This window comes from Epinephelus lanceolatus, chromosome 16 (genome assembly GCF_041903045.1).
Source record: "Epinephelus lanceolatus isolate andai-2023 chromosome 16, ASM4190304v1, whole genome shotgun sequence".
Classification (NCBI taxonomy): domain Eukaryota; kingdom Metazoa; phylum Chordata; class Actinopteri; order Perciformes; family Serranidae; genus Epinephelus; species Epinephelus lanceolatus.
The window spans coordinates 16,474,887-16,491,795 of NC_135749.1; the positions used below are offsets into that span (position 1 = coordinate 16,474,887).

The 16,909-nt window shown below is 41.3% G+C and overlaps 1 protein-coding gene across 1 annotated transcript; it reads left to right on the forward strand.

The window, feature by feature from the left end:
• rp9 (RP9 pre-mRNA splicing factor) lies at positions 1 to 12,358 on the forward strand. Its single transcript, XM_033636528.2, has 6 exons — positions 1 to 302; positions 531 to 561; positions 645 to 774; positions 5,585 to 5,676; positions 6,195 to 6,256; positions 11,456 to 12,358. The coding sequence occupies exons 1-6, from the start codon at positions 157 to 159 to the stop codon at positions 11,661 to 11,663; spliced, it is 669 nt and encodes a 222-aa protein (XP_033492419.1). The 5' UTR covers positions 1 to 156; the 3' UTR covers positions 11,664 to 12,358.
• Positions 12,359 to 16,909: the final 4,551 nt, after the last annotated feature.

The window sequence follows — 16,909 nt, forward strand, 5'->3', positions numbered from 1 at the left end:
AGTCCAGCAGCACCACAGACATGTCTGCTGCTAGTTAGCTGCTGGTTAGCACGTCCGCCGATGTGTCTCCCCTTAAAGCGAACAAATTAACCTTGAATGCAGCTTTGTGTATAGCTTAATGGTTTTCCGGGGCCGCGGTGTGTGAATATCGGGACAATGTCGAGCAGAAAGCGAAGGACAGAGAAGGAGGACCGACGAGACCACAAGAAACACAAGTCATCCAAACAGGATTTGGAGAAACTCAAAACACAATCGAAAAAACTCAACCAGAAAGTGCAACAGCTGAAACACGTAGAGACGTTGTGAGTAATACCACAGAGAGCTGGTCTGCTTAACCTTACAAACTTGTGCATAAATTATACATGTTAATACAGTTTTACAGCAAGTAATACACACTTTAAATAAGTATACCAGACTTGTTATGTGAGCAGTTAACTTTATTTGTGTCGTGCAGTTTTAGGACAGCTGAGTTTGACACAGTTAATTCTGCATTTAAAAAAACAAGTTCATATTATCTTTCTGTCATGCAGCTATGAGAAGCCGCCACCAGGACTCATTAAGGTAACGTTATTCACCTTAAAATATATTTGGTGAATGTGTTTAAGTGACATGAATGTGTGGAGTTGACACAGTTGTTGCTGCAGGAGCATGAGGACAAACCAGAGGACTGTATCCCTGCTGAACCAGGAAATGAAGAAGCGAGGAGCTTCCTGGCACACGCCCCCACCAAGGGGCTGTGGATGCCTCTGGGGAAGGAGGTGAAGGTGATGCAGTGTGAGTACACTTAAATCAGCAATATCTATTTTACCATTAATACTACATTTGAAACTCTCTCTTACAAAGATTGGACTTGCACTTGTGTAGCGCCTTTCTAGTCTTCTGACCACTCAATGAGTCACGTTTACTCATGCACACACTGGTGGCCGAGGCGACTATACAAGGTGCAACTTGCTGCAAAACTTTAACACACTCACACACCAATGGAACAGCCATCAGGAGCAATAGTATCTTGCTCAAGGATACTTTGACATGCAGACTGGAGGAGCCAGGGATTAAACCGCTGATATTCTGATTAGAGGATGGCCCGCTCTACCTCCTGAGCCACAGGCACCCCAAAAGTCCTGACCAAGATAGCAGCAAAACACTTAAGAGAAACAGCCTAACAAATCACATATAAAGAAAGAATCAATTCAGTTTTATTTATAAAGCCCAATATCACAAATCACAATTTGCCTCACAGGGCTTTACAGCATGCGACATCCCTCTGTCCTTAGGACCCTCACAGCGTATAAGGGATCCCTCTTCCAGGACGGACAGACGTGCAATAGATGTCGTACAGAACAGATCAACATGATAAATTAACAGTAATCCGTATGACACAATGAGACAGAAAGAGAGAGAGACAGAGAGAGAGAGAGAGATGCAGGACAGACAGCAATGACAGTACCTTACAACAACATTAATTAAACAAATAATATTATCGTTATAGTTCTGGCTAATGTGGTACAATATTACTATTAATAAAGTATATATTAATATCTGATAGTATACATATGTGACAATAATCATATGTGTATAATAACAGTAGAAGTATGACTAAATATAACAGCAGCAGCAGGAGGCATCTGGCAGGACCACGGCAGTAGCACAACCACACACGTCACACTATCCAGGCACCGCTGCAATACGAGTTAACCTGAGAGACAGTGGAGCACAAAGGCTCCGGAGAAGAAGCCGAGTTAGTGACATGCAGTACGGCCGAGTTAGTGAGATGCAGTAACAGGACATGAGTGTTAGAGAGAGAGAGAGAGAGAAGGTGCCCGGTGTATTATAGGAGGTCCCCTGGCAAACTACGCCGAAGTCAGCCTAACTAGGGGCTGGTACAAGGCAAGCCTGAGCCGGCCCTAACTATAAGCTTTATCAAAGAGGAAAGAAGCAACTGAATTAAAACAAACAGCAAATTGCATCTAACATTGAACCAGCAATGTGCATGCAGTGGTCAAAATAATCCCTAATCCTGTCTTTCTAATCTTCCATGTTTATAAAATAATCTGGTTTAAGGTGACTTTGTAGCTGACACCGAAATGAACGTGCAAAAACTTTTAGACAATGCGAGTTCAAGGAATAAAGTACATCATTTGTCCGTGTGACTGAAGGTTGCAGCTACTATTAGCTGTAAGGAGTCAGTAGAGAACATAAATAAGGAGGCAGTTTGTGTAATATAGATTTCTGAATAAAATTGTGTAATGACGGCAAATGATGTGTACGAAAATCCGAATTAGAGACAAATACAGAACCATGATCGATTGCAGATAAAACTGTTGCCTGGATTATTTTTTTCTTCAAGCATGAGGAATGTCTCTATAGCACAAACCCAACGTCACCCTGAGTTTTTTCGTAAAACTCAATATGGTGTTTGAAAGACAGATTGTTTTTAAGGGGGAAAAAGGGTATTAGTAAATTGAGACTGCGGCTTATTCACACATCTCACAAACCTCTGGGAAACTTCACACAGCTACAGAAGTGAGGCGTGAATGTCAGAGGTGATGCTCGTCTTTAATTATAGGAGGAAAGCTTTGCCTTAATAAAGCCCCTTGCTGTGACCTTTTTCTTCCACTGTTTGTATGAAATGTAACAGGTTTTTTTTTTTTTTTTTTAACAAGTCTCATCTCTAAATTACTTTTGACTGAGTTGTTGGTGACATTAATATGCACACTTTCACCTCAGATTTACAGCTCAAGATAGAGTTGCTAGGTTGTTTTTTTTAAAATTAAAAACAGTATGCAGTGTTGTCTCACAGATTCACACTTGTTTCTGCTCCTCATATTTGTTGAATTATGATGAAGAAGCTCTTGAAATGTCTCAAACTATGCTGGTAGATATAGCAGCCACCCTGTAATAAAGTTTATTGTCAGCTATAGAAGTAACAGCAGCACTTATAGTTTAGAAACTCTAGGTGGGAGTAAATATCCACCACGTCAGTGTGGGCGGAGGTCTTAATAGGTGACAGAGAACTCGACAGTTAACATCACGTCTATTGCTGGAGGTTAATACGGGTGTTGGTGGAGATTACCTTCTGTTTTTCTGGTCAGACAAAGACTGCCCTTATATTCAGTGTCCATTCATTCCTTCGTCCCACTCATTTTCATGCTGCATGAACAGCCAGGGACTCAGGGAGTCAGCGTGCACACACACACACTCACATACACACACGGGCCCTGTGCACAAGTTGGCATTTGTTCTGCAGAATCTGAGCATCGCCTTCTCCGCTTAATCCTTCGAGAAAATGTTTGAACATGTCATCCTGTTTAAAGGAACAGGGAAAACGTCACAGTGGATGATGTGGACATGGAAAACCTAAAGTAAACGCTTTAGCACGCAGTTACTTTTAGAGGATACACAGAGACTTTGTGTGGTCTCACTTTACAGAGATTTTCAACTGCCACTTAACGTGTTGGAAATTAAAACAGTGTGAAAATTTGACACAAGGAGTCACAAGTAATGATTTAGAAATTGTTCAGGGAGGTCGTTTATATTGTGCAATGCATCACTGCATGAGCAGGGCTGTCTCCAAGTCGCTTTCCTTGGCTTTCTGAATTCCACAAACTGTGCCCTACATTAATGTTTTTTCTGTGGGCCTGTATGCTGCTTAAAAGGAGGAGGGTTAAAGGGTAACTTCAGTATTTTTTTCAACTCTACTTTTCCATGTTTTCCTGTCTGAATTACTAATGGGAACAACAGTTTTTGAAATTGGTTTTGTATTGAGTGAGACCGCTGCAGACGGCAGTGGCAAAGGAGGCTGCAATGTGACCACTCAGGGCATGTACACACTGTCAATTTATGTCCACTGAAAGAGTTTATGCCACTGACATGTTCACATTATTATTTAAAGTGTCCCTATAGAAATAGACCTTTTTGTTTAACCAGGAACAGCCCTGAAATCACTGTCACCAGTCCCACCAGACTCCATTTAATGAAACAGTAATTTTAGTATCGTAAAACACACTTAACTCAAACTCAACAGAAACAAAATAAAATTCACAAGAAACTTCTTGGTTCATTGTTCCACTGTTCCAACAATCATCAGCTCTAATCTTGTTGAAATAAACCCTTAATTCACCCAGTTAGATGTGAAAATATGCTGGGTCTATACACACTAAAATTACTGTTTATTTAAATGGAGTCTGGTGAGTTTAGGGATGGCGATTTCTAATCTATACCTGTCAGTGGCAGTAACAAGCACCTTTAGTGGATGTACACTGATGGTGCAAACATTCCCTGAGTGGTTACATCAGGCTTGTTTGAGATGAGCCAGGCCTGGCTCACTCGCGATCACAGCACAATGCATGCTGGTAAAATTTGTGTCCGACTTCATCCTGATTTGCTCTGTTGTCATACAAAAGTGGACAGCGATAATCTCGTGAGAAGTGTCTGGCTCTTAGTTGATCTAACAGCTGATTCGTTTAGATGTTGACTCAACAATACGACGTGGTAGATAAACTTTTCATTGTTGTTGAATTCCAGAGATTTAGATGTTAATTGTCTGATTTGAAGATTTATTCTAAGACTGGTGGTCAGTGGGATCTGAGGATTCTTGAAATAACCCTGAAGCCCTGACTACATCTGACTGATCTTTAATGGAAGCTTGTATTTTTTTCCTCTTAAAATATTAATCTAATAGTCAAACACAATTTATTTAGCTTATGTAATTGAGGGGACACATCTGCTCTGCAGCAGTAAAGTAAATGATGCTGATGTACATGAGAATTTTTATTCAAAATTGAGGTTGAACCACGAACATAAATTACAGATCGCCTGTAAAGCATTTTAATAACTCAAGCTATCATAAATAAAACAATTGGAGACAGAGAACAAACTGATATATGAGTCTGATAATATTTTAATACATCTGCATCAGATCTGACAGGATGTAAGTGTTTCTGTGACTTCCTGTGCGGACTGAAGGCTGCTGGAATCTATCGGGAAACTGTCTGACTTGACCACGGATTTTTGTCGCCGCCTCCTGCTGCAGCTGCCTGCTTCCGTGCACTTTCTTGTAGCATGTTTTGCCGCTGCTGGCTGCAGCGCTCTCAGTCAGAACTGGACCATTTTCATAAATTGTTGTTCCCATTTGTCATTTAGACACAAAAATCATTGAAATAACAGTCTAGGTTGGAAAATAGCGAATTTATCCTTCAAGAAAGAAGCTACAGTGAAAAAAAATCTCAACTCTTAGTAGCTTTTTTCCAGAGTTTTCAACTGCAAGTCAGCCTCTACATCAGTGAACAGTTTAACTTAGTTGTTAGAGTGTTTGTTATGTTGACAGAATAGAAGTATGATCACATGATAACAGGTGGTTCTATATATATATATATACTGTATGTGTGTATGGATGTACATAACAACTGAACTTACGCCATGACAACTGAGCATACTCTGTTTGCAGATGAAAGCCATGAGATGGTTTTCAAGGTCAAGAATGTACTTTCATGCCCATATTTGATCTAATTTATAGCAATGACATACCCTCACTACAGATTATTGTCCCAGCTACACAGATTCATATTTGTTTGCTTCACTGCAGGTTGGAGATGTAAGCGCTACGGCCACAGGACAGGAGACAGGGAGTGTCCGTTCTTCATCAAAGGCAACCAGAAACTAGAGCAGTTCAGAGTGGTGAGTTTGTTAACTGCTTGGAGAAAAAAAAAAAGCCCACCCATAGTTATTTAGAGAATATATCAAAGAATGGCCTACGCTCAAAGAATGTAGGTTGGGTTGTGGCAAGGTCAAGGAGCTGCGACAGAGACAAACGTCTGCTTGTGAGAGCTGCTGGGCTGAGGCTAACAGCAGAGTCGGGCCATATTTAGTTTACACTGAGGGAACATGTGGGCAGCAGACTTCTTCACACAGCCGGTTTCAATGTGCCTGTAATGGAGCAATAACTACTGCAGGAACACACAGCCTCTGCAATGATTACCATAAATGCAACTGTGTCATATTTTCATGCCTCGTATTGTCACAGGGAGGTTTTTAAAAAAAAAAATGCTGACATAACACTAGAGTCAGTGCAACTGTTGGAGTGTGTGGAGGGGATAATTCTCTGGATCTAATGTGAATAGTAGGAACTATTATTGTATAATTTCATTTCCCTCTCTTTATAGTAGGTAATGACAGATTGCATTTTGGTCTTTTAGGCTCATGAAGACCCGATGTATGACATCATTCGGGAAAACAAAAGAAATGAAAAAGAAACCAGGTACGTACACTCATTTTCTAATCATTTGCATCCTTTGCGATAATTTCACTGAATAAGAGTCAGATTTTTAAAGCTTAGTAGATCAAAATCTGGGCTCAGCTCTAACTTTTAAAAGGCTGGCTACGAAGCATCAGCTTCCAGTTGCCAAAACGTAGAACATAGTTGCCATTTTCACACCATTTTTCACCTTATATTTTGAGTAATTAAGATACTATGCGATTATATGTCAGCTTAATAATGAAAATGTGATATGAGAGAATATTTTTTAAAGTTTTTAAGAACATTCCAGTTTTATTCAGCACCTTGTGTTGATCAAGTGTCAATTTGTTATTACTGATAAAGAGGGGTCACATATGACGTAGTTAATTGTTTTTATGAAATGGGGATTATAGCAGACAAAAATGGTTAAATATGGCAAATATCTGCCTGTTGTTTCATAAAACAAAATGTACCAGTCTGTGAATGCTATCAGAAATCATAGCACTAATAATACAACAACATGACCATATAAGATACTAAGATTAGATGTAAATCCTCAAAGTGTTATTGTAAATTAACGTATAATATAAGTTAAACTCTGTTTGGGGGACGAGACATACTGAATTACACACAACAGTTTGCCAAAGTGTAAGAAATCTTTCCGCTCATCTTGAGAGAAATGTTTAATTGACCATTTGTTAATGGAGTTGGTGTGATGCTGTCTCTGTGGTAGATGATGGCGCTGTCAGGTTAACAATAGCTCAGCAGCCTGTTCTTAAATCTGACAGAAAACATACCAAAAACAAGATAATATCATCAACAACAAACAAACATCGCATTGTGTACTGAGGTTGCTTCTCAAACAACGGTCCACACTGGCATTATATTCCCCCCAATGTCTGATCCGACCTGTAGCTTGTCAGTCGCACCAAATCCGTTCTTTATTTGAAGATCCAGCAGACGAGGTAAGGACGTACAGGGTTCCTAATTTACAGAAGATGATATGTGGCATTGAAAAGTTTTATAAAGATCTCCTGGTTGGCGGCATTAATCTTGCAAATGGCAGTTTTCCTCGACCCGTCAACGGGTGTGCCAGCTCTTGCAGCCTCAACTTGTTTATCATCTGTTATACCTTTTCTTTAATATATATACACCAGTCAGCCAAAACATTAAAACCACTGACAGGTGAAGTGAATAACTTTGATTATTTTGTTCCAACGCATTGTTCTGCTGGGAAATCTTTGGCTCTGGCATTCATGTGGATACCACCACCATGTTGCACCCACTCAAACACTGTTGCAGACCAAGTACCCCCCTCATGGCAACAGTACTCCCCAATGGCAGCAGAAAAAATCAGCATGCCACACTACAAAAACGGTTAAGAAATGGCCTGTGGAGCGTGACAAAAAGCTCAAGGTGTCGACCTGGCTTCTAAATTTCCCAGGTCCCCAATCTCCTCAAGGGTTCTTGTGATGTGCCGGTACCCCAGATGTACCCCTAATCCAAGGTGGGGCCTCCTTGGATCGGACTTGGCTCTGACCTGTTGAGGCATGGACACAGGATCTCTGGGAGTGTCCTGCAGTGTCTGGCACCAGTGCGTTGGCGGCAGATCCATTTAGTCCAGTGGGTTGTGAGGTGGGTTAATGGCACGTGCCACAGATGCTCATTCAGATTGGGATTTGGGGAATTTATCGGCCAGGTTGACACTTTGAGGTCTTTGTCACATTCCTTGGGCCATTCCTGAGCGATGTTTGCAGTGTGGCATGCTGCATTATCCTGCTGGGGGGCACTGCTACTGGGGAGCACTGTTGCCATGAGGGGGGGTACTTGGTCTGCAACAGTGTTTGAGTGGGTGGAACACGTCAGGTGGTATCCACATGAATGCCAGAGCCAAAGGTTTCCCAGCAGAACAATGCACTGGAACAAAATAATCAAAGTTATTCACTTCACCTGTCAGTGGTTTTAATGTTTGGGCTGATTGGTGTATTAAAAAGTGGTTGCCAATGATGGCCAATAATCTCTATTTCTCAAAACAGTGGCAGCCAGACAACTGTTACTGGGTTGCACTCAGTCAGCTAATAAACTTGAGAACCTGCAGGTTTTTTTGTGTTTTTTACTGTTTTCTGACAGTCGGAGTCGGACAATCTCAGATGACCTGGAAACTCTCTCATGGTGGCTGGCTCTCTGTGCCGGTTTCTAGCAAACAGTATTTGACACCAGGGTGTTTGAATTTGAGGTGTGTTTACTATGAAGGCTCACTCAAGGTGTGTGTGTGTGTGTGTGTGCGTGCAGAGCAGCAGCAGCAGCACACGCACGCATATGTGTGTGTGTGTGTGTGTGTGTGTGTGTGTTTTTGCATGCATTACAAAAAGGTTATTCAAAGGCCAGTTGCTCTTTGAAGCCTGAGTTGCGTGTCTGTGCCACATTAATTTTGGCATCTTCTTTGAAAGGGAAGTGAAACAGTCCAACCTTTCCCGGCTCGCCTTCCAATTGCATTTACAGTATTGTGTCTGAAGTCGTCCTTGGGAACATTTAATGATGAAATTGTGGAAATGAGCTTGTTATTAGCACTTGCATCTTTATTTTGAAAGTTAATTTTTTGCACTTCTCCAGGGACATGAAGATATTCCCAGCTGGATATCTGACACAGACCAGTTATTTTCTGATATGCAGCTTATTATGCATCGCACATCCAATCTTTCAGAGTTCTCTTCCCTATTTCTGTTTTCATTTGTATTCCACAGATTTTGTTATGTATTTTTGTCTCTTTTAGGGGGTGTTTTTATCAGTTATGAATGTGGTAATAGTCTCAGGTGTCTGTAGTGCCTGTGGCTTTAGTATAAACGACATATTGTTACATTGTGAATTTGATGCCTGATGAAGGTCAGTGACTAAAACATTGTCTCGAATAAACTCCAGTGCTGCCAGTTTGCAGGAATGATACCTTTTTTCCAAAAGTGCATTTAAAGAAACCGAAGTATTTGAGCCGAGTGAGGAGACGGTTTTATAATTCATCTGTAGGTTATGAAGTGCTTTTATGATGGGGTTCACTTTGAGGACTGGAGGTACGCTTTAAGGCATCGTGTGACATCCCAAGTGCTCAGGTGATCATTCTGCTCTGGAGATCAACCCCACCATAATGAGGCCTGATGGACACTTCAGAAGAGCATGTCAACCTCTTCTCAGAGAAATACTCTCATGGCTGAATGGTTAACAGTTTCTGGCCGTCCTAAAAAATTGTACATTTATGATATCATCCCTCTTAAGTGTGCTGGCTCACTTCTCATAGCTCATTAAGGCCATGTACTCCAGATGCCTCCTGTACATCTCTTTTCTTCCTCCCTTTCTGACAAATGTTTCATATTTCACTGAGCAGTGTGATGTTTCCTTCACTCGTTCTGTGATGTGTTGATGTGTTAATCTTCCTTCTTGAGCCTTATTCAGCTGTGGATACGCAGATATTCACCAGATGTTTAAGTAGCTGACTTCACTGTTGACTTCTCCAGGATTGTCAAAACCATTCAGAATGTACAGGCTGAGTTACACTTCATTTTTCAGCCAGTTTGTGTCACAACAATGTGGGTAGTGTGTGTAAATGAACATGGTAAACGAACCTCCATCTTACCAGCACCCAGATCTCCCTCCTCATCTTGGCTCTGGGGTTGTTGCTGCAGATTGTACTTTTGCATTTTCATATGCCTGGCACAACCGACACAAGGAGTATGAAATAATGGTAATTAATAATTATAATAGGAACCAGGATTCTGCCTATTTCTCACCTAAAATGTCTCCAGAAACATGTTTTAGCTTACTTTTTAACTGTTATTAAAGATAATTTGTTCCCAGCCGGCCACCATATTGTTTCCTGTGGAAAAAAGGACAAACTCGGATAACATTACCCACCAGTAGGGTGATATAACGACTATATACAATATATTTTAAAGCAGGATACCAATTTAGACAACACCGTTTATATCGATATAGGGTCATGTTGCCTTAGATAACGCATACCAGTGTGCATCTCTCCTCTCTCACACTCTCCACGCAGCTCCGCCCCACTCACTCACTCACAAGTTCTCCATCAGAGAGACACAGAGCTGCTCCTCTGTTTAATCTGTCTGTTCATTAGTCTGCAGTGTGACATCGGTCTATATGTTGCACGTGCTACGCTAAATCAGTGTGTGAGGTGAATGGAATTACTGCAGCACATGTGCGAAACAGCGCTGCACTGCTAGTTTGAGGGTGAGGTGGATCATAGCGTGTCGCTGTTCTTGTTGGCAGTTGTAATCAAGTTTGTGACATGGAGACATCACCTGGATGCAGGCGACAGATCTGTTTAAAAAAAAATACAGCGACAACACAGATGTTTTTTATACAAGACGTATATAATGTGGACAAAGTGTGTCTCACTCCTTCCCTCCCTCGGCCTCTCTGTCGATGCTCTGTGCAGAAATAAGATTAATAGCCTAAATGACTTTTCAACTCCCCTCAAAAGGTTTTTAATTGTTCCAGACTGCAAAGGATTTAGGCCCACTTGATACTTATATACTCGTGTTATAGTTTTGTGTCCTGTGCTGCAAACCTTTAAACCTCTGTAGCTTCAGTTCTGTGCGCAAAATGTTAACGTACAGCCCTGCTATTTATTTTATATCATGTTTCATTTACTTGTTGTGCAGCTATATATTTTCAAACAGGGAAAAAAATCCCTGTATTTCCATTTTATTTTGATCCCAGTCAGTGTTTATAAAAGTGTGACATCTCAAATGTGGTCCGTTCATTGGTCTGTTGTGGTAGTTGTAGGTTTTCTACCTCCTGAGCGAAACCAAATGCAACAGCCCTTTTTGTCTCTGGTCATGTAGCACTAAGACGGCTCAGTTTTATTAAAAGATCATCTTTCCAGTGATGAAATACTTCTTCAGCCTCTGTTAAGATTAAGCAAGATGATGACCCCATTATCCAGGTGTGTCCCAGTGTGATCTGACAATCCTCCACACACCTGCAGATTTAACAGGTACTTAAGCACTGTTCGCAATTACTGGAAATATAAAACACAATTAGGCCCTCGCTCTGAAATGCTGGTACTTGGACAAAGACAGTGTCTTCGTCAAGGACACTTCAGATTCTTGCCAGCGCGGGTGTCTGAGCCTGCATCAGTTGTGTTTCCTCTCTGTACTTGACTCTGATCCCACCTCCTCTCCTCCCTGCCCTTCCTGTTTTTAGGATCCAGCAGCTGCAGCAGATGCTCCAGGACACCACTTCCTCTGATTCAGACAGCTCCTCCTCTTCCTCTTCCTCCTCCTCCTCCGATCACCATCGCAGCAAGAAGAGGAAAAAGAGGAAGGACAAAAAGAAGAAAGACAAGAAGAAGAGAAAAAGGAAACGAAAGCACAAGTCCTCCAAAACTACTGATTGCTCGGATTCAGATTGACTCTTTGGAACTTGCTGATATATGCACTTACACGCCACGAGCTTTAAACGTAGGAAGAGACGAAGAGAGCAAGTGTGTTCTGCACAGCGCCTCAGCAAGAACTGCACTCTGAAGACCTTTGTAAGCCTTTTCTCTGCAGGTTGAAACTCTAAAACTGCAAGTCCAGTACGCATGACTTCTCCCAGCTGTTTCATCATCTCCAGGGTGACAACTTGCATTTGCATCCTCTCCACTAGATTGTACAGCACTGGGTCATACGGCACAGCTGCTTAAGTAAGTGTGTGCATGTGTGCCTTGGTGCATATGTGTGTCAAGAAGCATTAGCCGCATGAGTAATGAATCTTAAGTGATATGAAATGAGCCCATTGGTGTAAGAGATAGCATGTCAGCAAATACAGTGTGTTATTAAGAGATTGTATTTTCCACCATATTTTTGTATCCCTGCCATCTCGCTGGTATTAAATACTTTGATTGTAGAGTGTGTTAAACGCAGAGGTGGGGGGAAAATGAAAAGTTAAAACTTGTCTTCCACACAAGCCCGAATGTTTGAATGCTTGTGACTGTACATAAATATTTGAAACGATTTGAGGTTGGAATATGCTCATATGCTCTGAGAAGAAGCCACAGACATGGGGAAGGAATGTATGTGAATGTGCTCCCTTATACTGAGAATAAAGATGGCTCTCTTTCTCCAATGTTTACCCAGCTCAAGCCTGCAAAAACAAAGATGTTAATAATTTTGGCCTCGACTTAATGTGTACGAGACTGTTTTTCATATTGATGACGACTTAATCTTTTGAAGACGGCGCGGTGAAACTTCACATGCAGAAGTCTGATCATTAAAAAGTGCACGGCACCGTACTGCTGTGACCTTACTAAGAGGCGAAGAACATTTTTTACTTTTGATCTTGTCCTGCCAGCAGTCTGAGGATACTTCAGAGAGTGTTTCTCAAAAATCATTTCACAGTCTGTAACCTACACAATGCAGAGCGATTCTCCCTCTCTGTGCTGAGCTCTCATCAACAACTCATCAGACCAGCAGCTTCACGGTTGCTGCTTCGCACAAGACTTGCCCTTTAGGCCACATGTGAGGAAGTCTGGCGCTCCTCTCCTCCATGAGCAGCACATTTTGAGCATGACTCCCTGTGGGAATGAACTTGAAATATTCCCTTTTCCTAATGACCCTGATAGAGAGACAATTACAGTAGACCTGCGGGGAACAAGCAAACTAGATTTCCATTTAGATTTGTGTCTTAAGCTTTCCGAATAGCTCAAATGCTACGGGGAGTGTTATGTGTTTATGTAAGAAATTACAGTTCCATCAAAGAGTGACGGATCACACAGCCATGAGAGCATTTTAGTGCTGATCGAGAGCTTATTTATTCTCTCCTCTCTCTCATCTTCTTTGTCATGGCTGCACCATCCACCTCTCCTCCGGTGCTTTCACCAATAACCCAAGATAAATCAGCTTCATTGAAACAGTCTGCTCCACGTTGACTTTTTTCTCTCTCTCCGAGTAGAACAATGAATCTCCCAGATGAGATTCAGTCACAAGCTGCTCAGAGGGAGGTTGCGCCACGTAGAGAGAATCTGGTCAGCGGAGAGTCTTTATTGAAGCACTCTGTCTTCTTGGACAAGGGACAGGTCAGATTGAGTGCCAGGCCAGACTCGTTGTGTTCGAGAGAGGCCCAGCAGATTTTGCAGAACACTAGATAATTAAATCTTTATGACTGGAGCACTGCACTTAAGTCATGAATAATAATGTTTTGCAGAAAAGATGCAGGAACAACATTTCTCTCCCTTTTGGTAATGTGATATCATCTTCACACCAGATGTGCAGTGGTTGTGAAACAAGCTGCGTTCAAATCCAAGTGAGGTAAAAGTCCATGCATAAGGGAAAACAATCCGAGGCTTACCCGGTGAGATACAACAAGAGGCAAGAGTGACTCTGCATTTTACTGGATGCCGGGGTACATTGTGAGTCGGCACTTAAATGAATGCATTGTGCAGCAGTGCTTTTAAACCATATGAGCTGGCTTTGAACCACTCCACTGCCTCTTTGCTGTTCTCAGACACAAAGATTACATCCTCTTCGAGCTGCCCTTAAGTCAGAGATGCAAAAGTCGCCACAACTCCATGATGGGAGCAGAATAAAGGAAAAATAAAGGGTTTTGTTCAACTGGTTGGATCTAATGTGACCTTCAAGTGCTGAAACAAAGACTCGTTTAAAACTAGTATTTTTGTTTACTACCAAAATGTTCTGCTGCACTTAAATGTCACACTGAGTTAAATCAGTTTATTTTTCTATCACAGCCAATGTACAATGTGTACTGTAGTCAATTTAAGAATTAAGTGAAGGACACAGGCTGTCATTTAAACAGGCAGAGGTTTGTATCCTGTGTTCGTGACAGAGAGAAAAACAGAAAGAGATTTCTACTGGGTGTGTCGCTCCAGATTATTTATCAGGACGGACGGTGTTCCTGTATTAATCCTCCTCCTGCTGCTCCTGCTGAGCGGAGACAAGGATGAGCTGCAGGACTGTCTGCTATACACTGTTCACTCTCTCTTTCACTCAGGAACACACACTCTGGGTTTAATATCAGAAACAGTCTGTAATCACTGGCAAAATTAAAGGGAAGTGGCCTCATGTGGCTCGATGCTGCTGTGCTCTGTGATAGAGTCCTGCGTCCTGTCCTGTGCAGTGAAATCCAGTGAAAGTGTAACATTATGCTGTGTAGGACCACTGTTATAATGTAACATCAGAAGGTCATAATCGTACCCTGCAAACACTTCTGTGTGTGTGTGTGGAGACCAGAGCGTTCAATAACCATGAATTATTGAAGTCATTGTTCCTGTTTGCCTTCACCGTCTGGCTGCAAGATTGGAGGCAGTCAGGTCTTTGTGTCACTCACTGTGGAGTGAAAAGACGCCTTCAATTGTTTGTTCGTTTATTCAGATAGATTTGTATTGTATATCCGCTTTTTTCTCTGGTACACATTTGTCAAGAGAGTGTGGGCAAGGCTGCTATCCACCAGGGGAGCTCAGGGTAACATTTTAATCCATAGGTTGGATTACCACATTCTTAAAAAATCAGTCAACAAATTGCAAATTTATCTTTCAAAACTTAGCTACACATCTCTTTTTGGTATAAAAAAAAGGTGCTCAGCTGTTCAGTGAAAACAGCAGTTCAAGTGTAAACAGTCTCCACTGTGCTCTGGATAAATGGGATGTGGTTGGGAAGTGGTCTGGCACTCCCACACTGATGATTCAACACTTAGAAACATGTTTATTAATTTTTAAAAGACATATAGGGACTTAAGTTACTAAAAACATGCAGAAATGTCTCATTTTAACTTCCGCAATTTAATTTTTGAACACTGTAATTATATATTATTTCAAAATCCTAACTATATATAGGATTAAAGTGCTCTTATTTCAGTCAGTGGCATTACCAGAAATTTTTCATAGGGGTGGCCAGATGGGGCTACTTCAAATCTTGGAGTGGCCCACCAAAACCAATGAGCAATTACTGAGTTTCTGGCATTCTACAGTAAACAGTCTGTTGAAAACAATGTCAATATGAGAGTTAAGGAATCCTAATACACTAATATATTATACTGATTTTGGTTCATATATTTAGAATTAATATTTTTTATTATCTGATATGTATAGACTAATACCGATACAGTTAACATTTTGGGTTCTACAACAATCCTGTTTTAATGTATTATGCATCTGTATAAACATCTGTGAGGGGATTCATTGTTCCTCAAATGGATAGTTTTCCTTTTTCTTAAAGGAATACTTCACTTCCCAAATTACCATTATTATCTCAACTTCTCACCCTATGTTATGTAGAATTCAGGAAGAGAACATCGTTTTTCTCGCATGCCTTCTTAGTGAACAAGGAATCCAAAAACCAGGGGAGACGCATGACATGACAATAAAACTATATTAAAACGTCCATATACAAACTCTCACACAACTTGTGCAGTATTATCCAAGTTTTATTTATCTCATAGTTTGCTCAGTGCTTCCCAAAAACATGCTTTTGTCCATAACTATTTAAAACAATTTTGCAGTTTAAGGCAAGGACAAGTAGCGCTCCTGCCCTTGAAAAATTTAAATCTAGCCTACAGCTTTAAAGGTCCAGTGTGTGGGATGTGGGGGCATCTACTGGCAGAGATGGTATATAATATTCATAACTATGTTTTCATTAGTTTATAATCATGAAAATAAGAACTGTTGTGCTTCATTACCTTAGAATTAGCTGTTTATCTACATGTGGATCAGGTTCTTCTCCGCAGAGTCCACCATGTTGATTCTACAGTAGCCCAGAGTAGACAAACCAGACACTTGCTTTAAATCGGACCATTCACATTTTCGTATTGGTCACCAATCACCATAGTTCTCTTACATGCAGGGTCTGCTGAGACAGTATATTCTCCACTACAGAATAACTATTGAACAGGCATGTTTCAGCAGTTGCAGGAGGCTCTACAGACACACACGTCTGCATTACCTGGCACCTGATAACAGAAAGACCACTAGATGTTCCTGTCCCACTGTTGAACACAGGTATGTTTTAATGAGCTTTAATGGGGTCAGTGATTGTTTAAGGGTGCTGTCAGACCTAGAGTTGTCTTGCTTTAGTCCGAATCAAGAACTCATTTTGTTACAAAGTTGCATAACTCCCTAGAGTTGGTTCGTGTTCTCACGGAAGCATTTACAAGCGGACCAGATTAAATGCCCTGCGCAAGAAAGCTGCTCTTGACTGGTCAGAATTTCCATGCAGGAAAAATCCAGGAAGTAAACAAAACATTGAAGAAGCAAGATAAATGTGACACTTTCTAATGTCACAGTGGAGGGACAACTACGCAGGTTGATTTTAGTGCTGCTCATCGTGGACTATATTGCTGTCATTGTTCATTTTAGTCAAACCATACAGTTTGAAAACGAGGCACGGCTCCAACTAGAAAACAATGTTTTGATGCATTGGATGTGCTGAATGTGCATATTAAGGCAGTACAGGAGGAGGTGCACATTAATAATCCTCCAGGACTGTAACATGCTCATGTTTAACCCAAACAATGTGTCATGTGACTGCAGTTGGTCCAGATCCAGGTCTGAACACATTCTCACCACAACAAAGCGCACCAGAGTTTGTTTGTAACCGGACCGAGACCACCTCTTCAGGAAAGTCTTGGTGCAGTTGTTTTGGTGCGCACCCAAGCACGACTGCTGTG